At 40.6% G+C, this 18,177-nt stretch overlaps 1 protein-coding gene across 2 annotated transcripts; it reads right to left on the bottom strand.

The window, feature by feature from the left end:
- Positions 1-1,044: 1,044 nt before the first annotated feature.
- LOC106800025 (uncharacterized) lies at positions 1,045-17,321 on the bottom strand. Of its 2 annotated transcripts, XM_087421631.1 has the most exons (4): positions 17,237-17,321; positions 13,572-13,666; positions 11,742-11,868; positions 1,045-6,201 (listed from the first exon to the last, which is right to left on the bottom strand). In XM_087421631.1, exons 2-4 carry the CDS (start codon positions 13,584-13,586, stop codon positions 4,781-4,783), a joined length of 1,563 nt encoding a protein of 520 aa, XP_087277757.1. In that variant the 5' UTR covers positions 13,587-13,666; positions 17,237-17,321; the 3' UTR covers positions 1,045-4,780. The 2 variants fall into 2 exon arrangements, with proteins under 2 accessions (XP_087277757.1, XP_087277758.1); XM_087421632.1 differs by lacking the exons at positions 11,742-11,868; positions 13,572-13,666; positions 17,237-17,321 and adding exons at positions 6,690-6,770; positions 6,975-11,092.
- Positions 17,322-18,177: the final 856 nt, after the last annotated feature.

Below are 18,177 nucleotides of genomic sequence, written 5' to 3' on the forward strand. Positions count from 1 at the left end.
CATCTTCCTCCACTTTTTGTGGGATGCCACCAGAGCATGGCCTGACAAGTGATGCGTCAGTGTGCACCCAGGATCCAAACCCCGGCCGCCAGCAGCGGAGAGCACGCCCTTAACCGCTACACCACGGGGCCAGCCGAGTGACTTTAAATCTAGTAAGATTAGAGAACCAATTCCAGAAAACACAGAATCAATTCAGAAAACACATCCTTAACATTTTGTTCCTCTAGAACTACTCTCAGAACAAAAATCTTTTTCATTAAGAGTGCAACCATGGGGCTGGCCCCGTGGCTTAGCGGTTAAGTGCACACACTCCGCTGCGGTGGCCCGGTTCGGATCCCGGGCACCCACCGACGCACCGCTTGTCCGGCCATGCTGAGGCCGCGTCCCACATACAGCAACTAGAGGGATGTGCAACAATGACATACAACTATCTACTGGGGCTTTGGGGAGAAAAGGGGGGAAAAAAAGGAGGATTGGCAATAGATGTTAGCTCAGGGCCAGTCTTCCTCAGCAGAAAGAGGATGATTGGCATGGATGTTAGCTCAGGGCTGATCTTCCTCACACACACACACACACACACACACACACACACACAAAGAGTTCAACCAAAGAAACAGGATCATTAGGATATAATACAAGAGATTTCTTGATTGTGGGGCTGGCTTGGCAAGTAGAAATCCTAGGGCAGGTCATCAGGAAGTCCAAAATGGACCTCTCAGCCATGAACTGAAGATGCTACCAACAGGTAGAATGATGTTTTCTTTCAAGGAAGCTTTAGCTCTGCTTTTAAGGACTATCGACTGATTGAATCAGGCCAACCCAGATTATCTAGGATAATACTCTTACACAAAGTCAACTGATTATGGACTTGAATCACATCTACAAAATACCTTCACAACACTTAGGTTTGTGTATGACTGAATAACTGGTGATGGTAGTCTAGGTAAGTTTGCCACATAAAATTGTCACACAGATCTCCATCAGGAGGAAACTGGTTAAGGAAATGATACTCAGTACAACAGAATACTGTGCAGGCATTAGAAATGAGGTTGTTTGTCAATTTATTGAAATGACCTTCAATAACTGTTTCAATGAGCCAAACACCCAGTTAGAAAATAGTATGCATTGTGTTCCCAGTTTTGCAAAATTCTACACAACGCAGAGATATACTAAAGCATGCTCACCAAAATATTAATAGTGGTAAAGTCCTACTACCTTCCACTTTCTCCTTTGGACTTTCCTGTTCTAACGTGTGTTTTCAATGTCCAGGCATTATTCTTATCAGTAAAAGAATGTATCAAAGTACTTATATTTCGAAAATTAAAAAAAAAACCTCTCAAGAATTAAATACTTGTATTAACACATGGCCTATGTAACAAAACATCAAAGTTCTAAATGAGTAAGACAGAGGTTCTGAGACTGATTACTTTAGAATCAGTCACATTTTTTGTGTCAAACAAGAGAAATTGTGGTGTTGGACTCAAATCTTTAAACGGATATCCTAATCAATGTGGTTAGACTTACTTTAATAACTTGGGGAGCCTCTCTTCTTTTTCAAATAGAGACAGGACAGTGATCTGTAACAACCCCCAATAAACGTAGCCAAGTTCAAAATTAAGATAGGGAAATCCCCAGGGTCCACAAAAGAAAAGGAAGTGAAGTCCATGGTGCCAAGTGGGAGCTGAAACTGAAAGGCCCCACAAAGGCTTGGGGAACTAGATACAGAGCTAGGGATTCAATATCGAGTGTGGTTGGGAGTCTAGGCCTCAAGCACTTCGGGAGACATAAATGTGAACAACAGAAACCAGCTAATCCCAGGTGTTACCACTATCTTGGGACCACCTTGAGGACCCATGCCGTGCAGGTTAGGTGTAAGCCCTACCTGTGGTCTTTCCAGTTTTAGGAGACAAGTACTTTCGGTTTAATCTGCTGAGATTCAGTACAAACAATTACCTTGGAGATGACTTAATCCAGTATTTGGTAAGTTTAAAAGAAAAAGAAAAAAAAAAAAAACTACAAGTCCTAGATTTCTGATCCTATGTATACAGAAAAGGTAATATAGCAGTCCTGAGACTGAGATACTTAGAAAGGCCTGCTTGCAAAGCTGGACTTTGGCTGGTGTCAAGCAACATGAATTTGGGGAGAGTTTCCACCATTCCATAACTGCTAAGAGCCGTTCACTGTGCCTAAACTATACAATGTGATTTGTTCTGAACAACTCCTCTTCCCTATTGAAGACCGGAATTTTGTTACGCGCTAAGCAGACGGTACCTACGTGACCACCCCCCAATAAGAATCTCAGATACTGGTCTCTAATGAGGTTCTATCGTAGACATTTCACATGTGTGGTCACCATTCAATGCTTATGGAGTTAAATGGGTCCTATATAATACCATGGGGAGAGGATTCTTGGAAGCTCGTGCCTGGTTTTCCCTTCACTGATCTTGCTTTGTATCCTTTCACCATAATACAGTCCTCAATCCAACTACATTCTGAGTCCTCCAAATCACAGAACCTAAAGATGGTCTTAGGGACCTCTAAACCACTATGCAAATAGACAGCTTGGGTCTTAGTAAGCACCTGGTATCCCGTGAATCGAAAACTAATTATGCAAATGAATCTATTTGATATACTTTGCTAAGTAAAGTCCTTTAACCCAATACACTTAAAATATCACGTGTCCAAGAAGCATGGGATGGCATCCAAAGCTGCTTTCTCCTTAGAGGCTCCACTATCATGCTATGTTCCCTGCCCATGTACATCTTTTCTTCAAGGAATCTTTTTCTTAACCTCCACAACTATGTATACCCACTTTACTTCTATCTCCAGTATTTGCCTGCTCCTTGGCTTATGGCTAATGATGCATCACACGCATTAACTGCAAAGACAGTTGATCACGCTCATTAATTTATCTGTGTATTCAAACAACAGAGAATTTGTTTTTGAATATCCAGTCCTATTCCTTAATTTTGATCTTATATGCCATAAGATAATGTAGCACAATCTTATTAGGAGTCCATAACTGTAAAGGATTAATATTAATTAACTGCTCAAATTCTATTGTATATAATTTACCAGTTTGATCAAACTGATGCTGAGAAATGAACACACGTAATTAATGGAATTACATAATGGAAAACACTCCTTGCCAAAGAAGATCATTAATAAGAGTAACTCCTTCCACATTATAGTATGTATATGTACACACACCACATACACAGAGATTTATGAATTTGATTACACTATGAGGGCCACAGTGTGACTTCACGAAGTCCATATTATGTTCTTCTGTTATTAAATGTCCTTGCCATCACTTTAATGGCTCCATGTTATCATGAGAATATATAAAATTTAAACAAATTCCTATTGATGAACACTTGTTATTTATATTTTAAAAATTACGTGGCATTATTGATATGGTATTCACCTTTTGTTTGAATCTCATAAACCTAAGTTCCTATACTAGGATTTACAGATCAAAGACTTGCACCTTACACATTCTGCTATATACTGCTTTTCTTTTTTTTTTTTTTTTAATGTTCTTCTCTTCCTGAATTAGTTTATTTATTTATTTATTTTTTGTGAGGAAGATCAGCCCTGAGCTAACATCCATGTCAATCCTCCCCTTTTTCTGCTGAGGAAGCTTGGCCCTGGGCTAACATCTGTGCCCATCTGTCTCCACTTTATATGGGACGCTGCCACAGCATGGCCTGACAAGCAGTGCATCGGTGTGCGCCCGGGATCCGAACCCCAGGCCACCAGCAGCAGAGCACACGCACTTAACCACTACACCACGTGGCCAGCCCCTATATACTGCTTTTCAAAAGATGTGTTCTTACCAAGAAAGAAAGGCATGTAAATGTCATTCCTGCACCAGTAATGAATACCTTTGATGAAATTACCAAATCCCAACAAGTATTCCTGTTATTTATTTCACGGGGATGAGGGAAGAATATAGGAAGTTGACAAACTAAATGTCCTTCGAATTTGGCAGAGCCTCTACCAGGGAAGTCTGATAAAAGAAGGGCTACAACAATCACAAGGTAGTCATATCAAAGCCTACATGGAAATACAGAAATTCAAAAATCAATGATGAATTCAAGATTAACTAAGAAAATTTTTGTCACTGATAACTAAACCTGACACTTGCAGTGTGCTACTTTGAACTTCTGCCTTAACATTGTTGAAAAATTTCAATTGTGATATGTGCAGTAGCCGGTTACTGGCAAAGTTAAAATTGTTTCAGTCTGTACCGTGAGAAAAATCACAAAATAGAGTTGAATTTATACTGTATACACCAATGGAACCTAGATAGAGACCCAAATAATAAGAACCCAACCTCAGAACAGGGGCTGAGGGTAGGCCAGGAGCCAACTTCAATAGGATATGCCAAAATAATGCTGTAGAACATAGTTCTGCATTTCAACTCATATTTATTTCTCTGAATTAAGCTTATTTTTTGCAGGTTTCTTCTTCCAGATACAACTGTTAAATATGGTACATTTTCTCCCCTTGAGTCATTTAACAAACAAGTACCGAGAGCAACATTATGTAGATTCAACAGCAAACAAACTCCCTGCCCTCCGGGAGCTTACATTCTAGTGGACATCAGTTTTAACACCCATCATTAGAGTTTTATAAGTGCCTGAACAAATTATTATTTCTAAGGCCTCTTGAGTGATAACTATAATTATCAAGGTTCTGACTGAAGCCCTTACTGCACCACTGGTGTAGTCTTGGGATCACTGGGATATGCTGAGCTATAGGTGAAACACTCCCTTTAATGAAACAAATGTTTTCCCCCCTGTGAGGCTGGATGAAATTGATCACGAACATGGATTCTGTGATGAATTTTAAGATAGGAACTTGAACTGAAGCTCTTACCACACATCCCACATTTGTAAGGTTTCTCTCCTGTGTGAACTCTCTGATGAGACTGTAGATGTGCACACTGACTGAAGACCTTACCACACACATCACACTTGTATGGCTTCTCTCCAGTGTGGACTCGCTGATGAAGTTTAAGATTTGAGGCCTTACTGAGGTGCTTACCACACTCCCTACACATATAGGGTTTCTCTCCTGTGTGGACACTCTGGTGTATGTCAAGATCCAAGCTCGTCTTGTAGCCCATCCCACACTCCTCACATCTGTATGGTTTTTCTCCGGTGTGGACTTTTTGATGAGCTTGCAGGTGTGCTCTCTGACCAAATCTCTTCCCACACTCTTCACATTTGAATGGCTTTTCTCCACTGTGGACTCGCTCATGTGTCAAAAGATGTGAGGCCCATCTGAAGCTCTTCCCACATTCCTTACAATTATAGGGTTTCTCTTCTGTGTGGACCCTCTGATGGCAATAAAGATTTGCCCTAGAAAAGAAGCTCTTTCCACACTCCTCACATCTGTACAGTTTCTGTCCCATGTGGACCTTCTTATGAATATGAAGACCTGAGCTCCAAGTGAAGCACTTCCCACACTCCCCACATTTGTACGGTTTTTCTCCCGTGTGGACCACACAATGACTATTAAGTGCTGATCTACGACGAAAGTTCTTGCCACATATATCGCATTTGAATGGTTTTTCCCCAGTGTGGACTCTCTGGTGGTCCTGAAGATGGTAAGCGTGAATGAAGGCCCTCCCACATTCCTCACACTTATAAGGTTTCTCTCCCAAGTGTAACTTGCAATGAACAGTAAGTGTTGGTCTACGACTGAAGCCTTTCCCACACTGCTCACATTTGAATGGTTTCTCTACGGTGTGGACTTTCTGATGAATTTGCAGACGTGAGCTCTGACTGAATTCTTTACCACACTCACCACACTTATGGCGTTTTTCTCCCATGTGAACTCTCTGATGAATATGAAGTGCTGAGTTATAAAAGAAGCTTTTTCCACACTCATGACATGTATGAGACTTCTCTCCTGAGTTTAACTGTTTATGAAGATCAAAATTGGAGAAATCATTGAAGAATTTTTTACACTCATTTCCCTGGTAAGGTTTCTGGCCTGTGTGAATTAGAGACAGTGCAGCTCCAATCTGGCCAGGTGAATCTCCTTGTTTGTAGAATTGAGAACTCTTTATCATGGAGTCTTGAGACCTGGTTAAGTCACTTGCAATTTGTTGCCCAATGTTCCAGCAGGAAAGTTCTTCATGTGGTTCTGCTTCTGGAACAGCCTCCATCTCATGTCTGATCTTACCTCCTATTAGGACAGAGAATGTAGAGATATGGACAAGTAAAGGGTTTGTTCAGTGTCTTCAAGATTTCAGTTAGAAAAGAACATGAGACTTTAATGAATCCAGGGAATATTCACTATGTCCTTTAGGTGTATCATGGTCTCTGGTTTACGTGCCTGTGGAAACCAAGAGGTAGTCCAGTAGGCTCCTATCCACTAAGCATCAATGAAACCAATTGAGAACCACACCAAGTCTCACACATGAGGTACAAGTTAGAAATCAAAGACTTACTAACAAAAATGATAATACAATACCTAATGTTAATCTGTTGCTATTTCTACTGAATTTTATAATCAGGGTCAACTCTTGGATAATAAATTACGCAGCAAATAAATTATATACACAATGAAGTATGAATCAACACAAACTTTAAGAAAAAGCAATAACACAATTAATACTTCATATATTTGGGTTTATGGTACATATCCTTAGGTAGTAAAGGATTTAATCTTACCAAACAAGGGGTCTGGACTTTGCTCTTGACATCTGAGAGAGAAGCTCTAAGCCTGTGGAATGTCATGTCTGAACAGAGGGCCTGGGCCGGCCCCGTGGCTTAGCGGTTAAGTGCTCGCGCTCCGCTGCTGGCGGCCCGGGTTCAGATCCCGGGCAAGCACCGACGCACCGCTTCTCCGGCCATGCTGAGGCCGCGTCCCACATACAGCAACTGGAATGGATGTGCAGCTACAACATAGACAACTATCTACTGGGGCTTTGGGGGAAAAATAAATGAACAGAGGGCCTGAGGGTCCTGGGTCACATTGGATATGGGATAACAATATGATTTAGAGATGAGGCCAACCACACCAGAATGACCAAGAATATGATTCTGAGCAGGGTTTTCAGTTACCCAGTGGTGTGGACCATGAGACTGAGAATAACCATATGAAACTACTCAAGCTGCAGTGGCCATGGGATGGAGCTCCAATAATTACTCTGGACACTGAGACTCAGGTGAGCTTCCCTGATTGGTAATACCTTGTGTACAATTTTACATCTTCACGTTGGAAAGTAACAGAGGAACATGTCCTTCACTCCACGGAGAGAGGACAGTGGAAGTTCTGTGTCTGGTTCTTCCCTAGACCCCCTCTCATGTGCTTTTTCTCTTGTTTGATTGTAAGGTGTATCCTTCTCCGTAATAAACACTAACCATGAGTATAACAGCATTCAATGAGTTCTATCAGTCCTTCAGAGAACTACTCAATCTGAAGGTAGTTTTGGGAACCCCCTAAACTTGCAGTTGGTGTTAAGTGTGGAAGGTCTGTGTAAACTGTCCCTCTAAACCTTGTAGTTGGCTAAACTTTTTGTAATCTTATATATCAAGCACCCAGAATTATTTATATCTATATATTCAAAATATTCCTGCAAATTCTACACCATACGTGTAGTTCATTTTATTTTTCTATGTTCATACACACAGTAACTTAGAAGATATCTGAAATAGAAAAGGGACAGGAAACTGCAATTTTGCTGTGAAGCTGAAAGTCTGTACCCCACAGGAGTACACAAAGGGTGATGCTCCTGATGAGAAAATTAAAGGTGGCAAGAATCACTAGGGGTGAAAAGAACATAATAGGGCCTATGTAACGGTTTCTTCTAAGGCTTCTGGACTGTCTCTTTTAAAATAGAGTGTGGAAAACCTTTGGATAGAGATAAATTAGGCTTTCACATCAGTTTTTCAGATTGAAAACTACAGCCTTTTAGTTAGCTATAAAATAAATTTAAAATCATACAATGAGCATTTGGCAAAAAGAGTCTAGATAGAAACTCGCAGAGCATCATCACTGGCAGGAATGGGGTCATTGCATGAACTGTCCTGCAAAGTCATACATATAAATCTAAACACACGTGAAATATTTTTTGGTTACACTGAAAGATGCATTTCTTAGTATGGCTTGTGCTCTAAAATGTTTGAAAACTTGGTTCAGGAACTTACCAAGTCCTTAATTAAATAAATTGTTCAAATGAAAGAATAAGTTCCAAGGCTGGAACCCTGAAGAAATACTACTAGGTGAGTGTGCACCTCTTGGTAGGTACTGTAGTTTATGGTTATATTCAATAAATTGTCACTTTAAAATAGTTTTTTTCTGGGAGGAGAGTGAAGTCTCTCTGAGGATGTGACAATCTTGAGTGAGGAGTTTCCTGATACTTTCCAGGTTATAATGTTCACCAATTGAAAATGAAACAATAAATCTCTGTAAAAATAAAGGGAAATTATGTGAAATCATTATTCTTTAGCATCTGTTTAATGGTCAAATCTGTAGAAAATAAAGGTGTAGAAATATACACCGTTTTTGATAAAAAATGATTACGAATAGACAACACTCAGCTGTGTGACTGGTGTTACTTTCATCCTCATTCTTCCCCTTCTAGCATATGAAGGGTAAACTTGCCAACAATGATGTGGATGTAGACTTTGTAAGAAGCAAATGGGCTGCAAAAGGAAAGGGAACTTGCAAACTGATTGTCTAGAGCTCAGGAAATAGAGATTTTTTTCCCATTTGTGGGGGAGTTGTCTAGGAGTAGACATCAGAATCCTTATTAAAAAAAAGAATTTCTTTAGAAATACCATATGATCCAGCTGTTCTAATGGGTATTTATCCAAAAAACATGAAATCAATAATTCAAAAAGATTTACGCACCCCTATGTTCACTGCAGCATTATTCACAATAGCCAAGACACAGAAGCAACCCAAGCGCCCATCAATGGATGAATGGATAAAGATGTGGTATATATACACACAACAGAATACTACTCTGCCACAAAAAAAAAGACAAAATCGTGCCGTTTGCAACAACACGAATGGACCTTGAGGGTATTATGCTAAGCAAAATAAGTCAGATGGAGAAAGACAAATACTGTATGATTTCACTCATATGTGAAAGATAAATGAACAAGCATGTAGATAAGGAGAACAGCTTAGTGGTTACCAGAGGGGAAGGAGGTGGGGAGAGGGTGAAAGGGCTAAGGGGCATATATGTATGGTGACGGATTAAAACTAGACTATTACTGGTGAACACGATGCAGTCTATACAGAAACTGAAATATAATAATGTACATCTGAAATTTACAAGCCAATATGACCTCAATAAAATAATTTTTTAAAAAAAGTATTTCTCCCCAGAAATGAAGATGCCCCCTATGGAAGGCTCCAGGAAAGCCACAGAGAAGGTACGTTCCTCGGTGTGGTCACAATCACAATGCTTAGAAGTTTCCCTGGGATACGGGTCAAGTGCGCATACACACACACAATCACACTAAGAGCATCTGAGTAAGTAGAAATTGGATAGGCAGCCATTCAAAGACAAAAAATGTTCTGTAATATCTTTAATTCACTCTAGTTTATGTATCACTTTCTAGCTGTCTCCATGAGTCATGGAGTGACCCAGGGTAAAAAGAAGCTTTGAGGCCTATGGACTGGTTTCTTACGAGGATTTTGGACTATCTCTTTGAAAAATTTCTCTTTGAAAACTGTGGAAAAACTTTGGATATAGATAAACTGGTCTTTCACATCAGTTTTTCAAATTGAAAACTACAGACCTTTAGTGAGCTGTGAAATAAATTTAGAAGCTTGTAATAAACATGTAGAAAAATAAACAGGATAGAAACTATCAAAGCATCACCATCAGCAAGAAAGACAATAAGGTGTGCCTATCCATTAACTCAATAAATATTTATAGATATCTGCCATGTCCCAGAACTATTGTAGGCACTAAGGATACAGCAATAAACAAAACAATTAAAATTCTCCTCCTGCAGATTATATTTTACTGGGGAGAGAGAAGTGACAGATAAACAAAAATACATGAGATACAACATAAGGAATGTAGAGTAAAGATAGAACGGTATTTTAAATAGGGTGATCAGAAGGCCTGTGTCATATTAAAACTGAGCAGAGAATGAATGAAGAAGGAAAGGGCCAGCAGGATTTTAAGTGAAAGGGTATTCCACGCAGAGAGAAGAAGTAAAGGACTCTGAGAGAGAAGCTTCTATGGTAGACTTAATAATGGTTCCTGAAAGAGGTCCACGTCCAATCCCCAGAACCTACGAACATATTACATTACACAGCAAAGAGGAATTGGGTTGCAGATGCGATTAAGGTTGCTAATCAGCTGATCATAAAAATAGGAAGAGCATCCTGTATTATCCAAGAGGGACAAATGTAATCAGAAGGGTCCTGAAAAGTGGAAGACAGAGGCAGAAGAGCAGCAGAGGAAGAGTACGGAAGAACGGTCAGAGAGTGCAACATCGCTGGCTTTGAAGACGGAAGAAGGGGAATAAGGGCCAAGGAAATGGGCAGGCCCTAGATACTGACAACCAAAGGAAAAGGATTCTCCCCTAGAGCATTCAGAAAGAACACAGTCCTAGAGACACCTTGATTTTAGCCCAGTGAGATATGCCCGACTTCACACCTAAAGAACTAAAATATAAGAAAATTTTGTTGTTTAATCTGCTACGTTTATAGTAATTTGTCACGGCAGCAAGAGGCAATATACAGTATCCTTGGCAGGAATGAGGAACAGCAGGGGGGACAAGGTGGGTGGAAAAATGGAGCAACAGGGAGAGGATAGGAGATGTATTCAGAGAGGGAGTGGGGGACTCCAAGAGCCACTTTAAGTGGTTTTAAGAAAAAAAGAAGCCATGAGGGATTTTGAACAGAGGAGTGCAATCTGACTCACTTTTCCTCAGGATGACTTTGGCTGCCATGTGGAGAACAGATGTAGGATGGGAAGAGTGGAAGCAAGGCAACCAGTAAGGAGGTGGTCACAACAATCCAGGAAAGACGTTTGGCAATTTAGAACAAAGTGATGGAAATAAGCACAGAGAGAAGTAGACCAGGTGTGAGAGCAGCCTCCAGGACTCAGAGCTGCTTGCTCTTACCTGAACTCTCTTTTCTTTGGGGTGCTATCTTCATCACCCAAAACTTTTCTTCCCTTACAAAGTGGAACATGTCTTGTGTGAATGGTTGATGCCCCACGATCATTCAGAGTCACATACTTAAAACCAACACATTCTAGGTAAAACTTACTGGAATATTAGGTTCCCACTGCATACTCTTCAAGTATCAGATGCAGCATTTTTCAAACACTTTTTTTCATGACCCATTTGAAGAAATATCATTCGTCAAGACCCATACATATATGTAAAATGAGTTAGGCAGTACTTTCTCCTCAATTTTTTGGAAGAGTGTGAGAAGGACTGATGTTATCCAATTTATTTCATTAAATATTGATAGTAAGTCTCCATAAATTGGTTTTATAACTCATGATTGGGATAAAAATAGATAAGGTATAGGAGTATACTGTCCATTTACAGTTCTTCAACAAAACACAAACTTTCCTGTTGATAAAAACCAAAATAATTCTCTCCCTGTGTCCCACGTATATTACAGAAGTCAGATCCCCAAACTCAGGGAACCATTTCAAGGGCCCCAAAGCCTTGAAAACTCCAAGATACAAAGCCACTCCTGGGGGCTGACATTCAGTTAGAGAGGGCTCATGTCCTCACCCACAGAGAGCAGGTTCCTGAAGTTCTCCAGCATCACGTCTCGGTACAGCTCCCTCTGGGCAGCATCCAGCAGCCCCAACTCCTCCTCCGTGAAGACCACAGCCACATCCCTGAACGCCACCGCCTCCTACAACACCAAACACATGTAACCTCGATCTTACAAGCAGCCTCCACTGGGAGAGCGACAGCGCTGAGCAGATGCTATCTTCTTTGTCACTTTCACTCAAACAGAATGGCTAACACTCCAGACCCTTGCTTGGTTTACTGTGTGAACCTGAGCAGGTTTCTTCTATTTTACATATTTAAATGGAAGATGAAATCAAGAACCTCCTTATCTAACAGCTCTAAGGAGTAAATGCACAGACAGAACTAAGTGCCCGGCAAATCCAGCAAGACTGGACGTTTTAAACTAACGTTAGACCTTAGTTCATAAATGGAAGCAACCAAGGTGTCCTTCAGGCGGTGAATGGATAAACTGTTGTCCACCCAGATCAGAGCATAATTTAGTGCTGAAAAGAAACGAGCTATCAAGCCATGAAAGGAGATGGAGGTACCTTAAATGCATATTACTAACCAAAAGAAGCTAGTCTGAAAGGCTACATATGGTATGATTCCAATTATGTGACATTCAGGAAAAGGTAAAACTACGGAGACTGTAAAAACATCAGTAGTTGCCGGGAGTTGGGGAAGGGAGGGATAAATACATGGCGCACAGAGGATTTCTGAGCAGTGAAAGTACTGTGTATGTGATGCTATAATGGTGCGGACACGTCGTCATACATTTGTCCAAACCCATAGAACGTACAACACCAAGAGTGAACCCTAATGTAAACTGTGAACTCGGGGTGATAATGTGTCAATATAGACTCATCGACTGTAACAAATGTACCACTCTGGTGCGGAATGTTGATAATGCGGGAGACTATGTATGTGTTGGGGCAGAAGATATAGGAACTCTGTTCCTGCTGCTGGATTTTACTGTGAACACAAAACTGCCCTAAAAAATAAAGTCTTTTATGAAAATACACACACAAACCTAAAGTTATACGTTACTCAGAAAAAACCTAATTAATACACAAAGGAATAAAAGTAGGTCAGTAAGTAAAAGACATGCAGGGTATGACTCAGACACAGGAAAAACAGAATCTAGCTCCTCCTGCGTGAAATTCTCCAACAATACTTGTGTAAACCAGCAGTTAAGAGTCGACTGCGTTGTGCTGTATTTAAATATTCTATCTATAAAACTCCAATGTGGCACTTATCAAATGCACTTTTTCAATATTGAGCTCCTAGTACATCGAGGACAAAAAATAGGCAGATTATTTGGAGAACTGATTTTTTGTTGCAGGTAGGAAAACTGTCACTGCATTGTCAATTAAAACAATAAAACTCCTAAATGACCTTAATGTCTGTGAGTGGTAAGTAGTTAAAAATAAAAAAGTGTATCAATTTAATAGGAATATAATATAACCATAAACAACGAAATGTTACATAATATTAAATGAAAAAGCATAATTTAATATTACATGTATATTATGATTATTAATAAAGCTATAAATGCACAGGAGGAAAAGAGTATGAGAAAATAAAAATAATTAATGCATCAGCAGTGAAGTAATCAAGTGGGAGAACGGGTCATTCCTATTAACCTGTCCACACTTATTTTTTAAATAAAATGAATAACGACAAAATAAACACTAAAAACAAATACAAAGTAAACAGGTCTTTAAATGCTTGGTCTTCTCAAGTCATTCCAACAAAAAAAACCCACACATGGTACTCTGAGTAGCGAGATGGATTTTATCAGCAAGAAAGGCAAGCCGTATGCACCTTGAATGTGGTCATTTTTTCTTCCTACTCCTGCAGATGTACAGAGTCCTGAGATACGGAGAGTCTTGGTAGGGCAGAACTATGCCTGGTAGTGTCTGGAAAGGCAGAAAAAGGACATGAGAGGGTGACCAGGGATGCTGCTCACCTACATGAATGCTTATTGTGAATTAGCCAAGGAGCCCCTTCCTTGGGGTGGCTGCTGCTGTACACAGCTTGAAGAGCAGATCATGGCATGGGTACTCTATTCCTGCACACACACACACACTGAGAGCCTCGTGGCTCTCAAGGTGGCGATTCGGATATGACGGAAAGTGAGACAATATAATGTACCAAGCAAGAGGCATCTCTGGCACAACGCTATCTGGGTTCAAATCCTAGCTTGGCTTCTCACGAGCTGTGTCATCTTGGGCAAATTAACAACATCTCTTGTCCTCAATGCCATCTGTGCAACTGGGAGAATAATACTCCTAACTCTTGGAACTGTTGAGAGCTGGAGAGCACTTTGCACACTTATCAGGGTTTGTTAAGCTGTAGTCACAAAGATGACACTCTGTAACATGAAACTGCTCTTCTAAATGTGATTTCTACCGAAAGACATTATACGATACGTGGACTTCTGATGTGATTGTTCTGTCGTGTGAAAGTCACTCATAACCTCCGAGAAATCTGTTAACTCCGCCTCATTGTCTTCCCTGATAATGTGTTACCTTAGCAGTAATTTTTAAATTGTTGTAGACACCTTTAAAAAAAAAAAACAAAAAACATTGGTTTCTGGTGTTTATTAAGAAACACAAGATTCTGGAAAAAAAATTTTGGAAAACAGTTTTGGCAGTTTCTCAAAAAGTTAAACCTAAAGCTACCAACCAACCAAGGAATTCTACTCCTAGGCATCTATCCAAGAGAATTGAAAATATATCTCCACACAAAATCTTGCACCTAAGTGTTTATAAAAGTTATTCATAAGAACCTCAAACTGGAAACAACTAAAATGTCCACCTGTGGGTGAAGGGCTAGAGAAAGTGTGGTATGGCCACAATGAAACATTAACGAGCAATAAAAAGGAATGAATTATGATACATACTACAACACACATGAACCTTCAAAATATTAAGTAAAAGAAGCCAGTCAAAAAAGACCACATATTGTATGATCCCACTTAAATAAAAGGTTCACAATACAGAGAGAGAAAGTAAGATAGTGGTTACCTGAGTTGGGAAGAGAACAGGGATTAACTATAAATGGGAATAAGGGGTCTTTTATAGGGATGAAAATGTTCTAAAACTGAATTAAGGTGATAGTTGCACCACTCAGTAATGTTACGAAAATCACTTCACTGTGCAAAAGCAAAGAGGAAATTCTGATCTATAAAATACGTCAATTAAGTTGTTTTTAAGAATCATTTGATAAGCATACCTCATTTAAATTAACAAGACTGGATTCTGAGTCCATATGGATATAGCATTTATATTTGACTGAATGAATAAATAAGTGCGAGAAAAAGGGAAACTCATCTTTATAGTAGAAAGCCCACAAATAATTACGTCTGCCCGTAGGAAACTTTAATTACAAAAAGAAAACTAGTAACTTCAGTAGAGAAATGGAAGAGACATCTCCCTTGCCAAGTGAACAAAGCTGAGATCACCAAATTCAAAAAACATCCTTTGGCTCCTGTTATGTCAACTGAAAAGGACAAGTCACCACTTCTGTGGAATCCCTGCCAACAATGCATAATCTGAATCAAATTGTGAAATGTATCAGGTAAACTTCAAATGATGAACTGTCTCCAAAGTAACTTGCCTACACTCTTCAAAAACATCATGAATAAAGAAAATGAGGAAAGATGAAGAATCATTCCAGATTAAAGACGACAATATGGGCCAGCCCGTGGGTTAGAGGTTAAGTGCGGTGCACTCCACTACTGGTGGCCTGGGTTCGGATCCTGGGCGCGCACCGACGCATGGCTTCTCCGGCCATGCTGAAGCTGTGTCCCACATACAGCAACTAGAAGGATGTGCAACTATGACATACAACTATCTACTCGGGCTTTGGGGAGAAAAAGGAGGAGGATTGGCAATGGATGTTAGCTCAGAGCCGGTCTTCCTCAGCAAAAAGACGAGGATTAGCATGGGTGTTAGCTCAGGGCTGGTCTTCCTCACAAAAAAAAAAAAAAAAAAAAAGACGACACTATGGATTAAAGGAGAAACATGACAGCAAAGGGCAATCCATAAAATTGGCCTTAACTGGGGGGGTAAACAGTTATAAGAATTTTAAATGAAAAACAAATTTAAATAACGGCTGTGGATTAGGTAACATTATATTAACAATATAATTAATTTTCACGTTTTGATCATGATACTGTGATCACGGAAAAGAATGTCCTTGTGCTTAAAAAATACACACAAATATTTAGGGGCAAAGAGACGCCATGTCTCCATCACAACTCAGATTCTTTGGGGGAAAAAAGATAGATATAGGTAAAAGTGTGAAGAAAAAAAATGGCAAGGACAGCTAATAGCTGGCACCAGCTAGGCATTGGTGTTTTCAACTCATCTTAGATAATTTCGAGAATATCAACAGATTTCAGGCATAAGCACTCGGTCACAACGATGCAACAAGAAACGCAGTTCTTTTTGAGAACTAAAGGCCAAGGAAAGAAAGGAGGCTCTGAAATACCAAATTATGCCTCTGTTTAAAAAACAAAATTCAACTGAGTAAATTTTAAAGATTCTCATTGGTTTTATTCAACAACTCATGAATTGGGCAGCAGCCAATCTAGCAGATAGAAAGGAGCTCCAAGGAACTGTACAAAATTAAATATTTTTATAGGCAAAAGAAAGCAGGAACAAGGAAGTTATACTAGGCAAAAAAGCAGCTTGGTTACTACAAAGCCATTTTCCTTTAGCGGATGGCAGGGGTCTTATCAAGCAGATGACCTAACTAGAGCTGTTCACGCCATTCCTGATTGACTGGAAGAGCCGAAACTGTCATTACGTTAAACCTCACTTTGGTGACCTGGGGCTTAGAAGTGCCTCCATTTTGAGCCTGTTGTCGTCTTTTTAACATCTCCGTAGCTGAGAAATCACAGATATTCTGCCCTCCCCCACCCCCCTCCTTTGCAGCCAGAAATGGTTTGGGAGGAAGCCTACAGAGACCAACGAGCAGTGCCGGTGCGCGGCAGCTGGAGCGCTTACGCCACCCGGCTTCACGATTTTCAGGGAACTGAGTACTTCTCAAAACTAAACAGCACTAATAACAGGAAGCCACCATTCACCACGTGGCAGGAACTGTCTCGAGACTTTTATTTTCACTATCTCATTTAATTCTCAAAACACTGTATAGGAAAAGAGTGATGCCATCCCAATTTTACTGAAAAACATCGGAGACAGAGAAATTTAGTTAGCTCGTGCAGCGTTCTACTGCGGGAAACTGCAGAATGGCTAGAAGGCGCGCAGCTTGGGGAGGCGGAGAGCGCGGGAGACTCCAACCAGGCGATGCACGACCCGACCGCCCCAAACGCCGAGAGGCTCCGCCGAGGGGAACGCCGCCCGCCGGGCCCGCTCTCAAACCACCGCTCTCAGACGCAGCTTCTGTCCCCTACATTGATGGCCGGGTCCACCAGGACCCAGGAAAGTTCGGAAAGATAGCGAAGCGGGGACCCTACTCACCGCAGCGAGGGGAAAGATGGCGGCAACCAGGCCACCGAGAGCGGAAGTCCGTGAAACCCCAGGCTACTCTGGGAATACATTTCCCAGAATTCCCCTGCCTCAGCTCCCTGTGCGGAAGCGTCCAAAGCTCTACGGGTCCTGTGAACTACAGTTCCCAGAAAGCCAGAGGAGAGCGCCGTCCGCACTCTCAGGCACCTCAGGCGGAAGTGCTCGAGACTCTTTGGAGATATTGGACTACAGTTCCCACGATGCCCGTGGGAACAAAGTTCACGTTGTTGACTTCATGGCGACAATATGGATACCTCCGCGGAGTGCTAGTGTTACCCTCTCCTGAATCTGTGAGCGGAAGATTTTCGATAGACACAGACTTCCTGAAGTCTAAAAGTCTACTGTGTACAGTACTGTTGGAAGAGTAAACAATGAGCCACGAGATAAAAAGTTAAAGGAAGGAACTGGGAAATATTCAATTTAGGGGCAGTAGGGAGCTGAAAGAAGGTGGGTAATGTTTGATATAAGCTGACTGCAGGAGAAGTAAAGCTGGGAGAAGAATGGGCGAGGTAGAATGGTTTTGGAGAGGCAATGATGTGCGAAGAAGGTATTAACCTCTACTTTTGACATAGTGGTACCAGCATATAATGATACAATCAAGAATCATGTAAAGTTACTAAACACCATTAGATGTAATGAAAATGCAAATTAAATTAGTATGAGGTATCACTACATTCTGACCACAAACGCTAAAATTAAAAGACAGAAAAAAACTTGGCAAAATGCCAACACTTTCATACTGTTCCTGGTACTGTAAAATGGCACAACCATATTGGAACGTTTTTTTGGAAGTATCTACTAAAACTAAATCTATTCATACCCCATAGCCCTTTGGTTCAACCCATACATACATTCAGCCAAAGACGTTTTCCAGTGTGCTCATACCAGCACTA

The sequence above is a fragment of the Ceratotherium simum genome, chromosome 33 (assembly GCF_057802395.1).
Source record: "Ceratotherium simum simum isolate JZ-2026a chromosome 33, ASM5780239v1, whole genome shotgun sequence".
Classification (NCBI taxonomy): domain Eukaryota; kingdom Metazoa; phylum Chordata; class Mammalia; order Perissodactyla; family Rhinocerotidae; genus Ceratotherium; species Ceratotherium simum.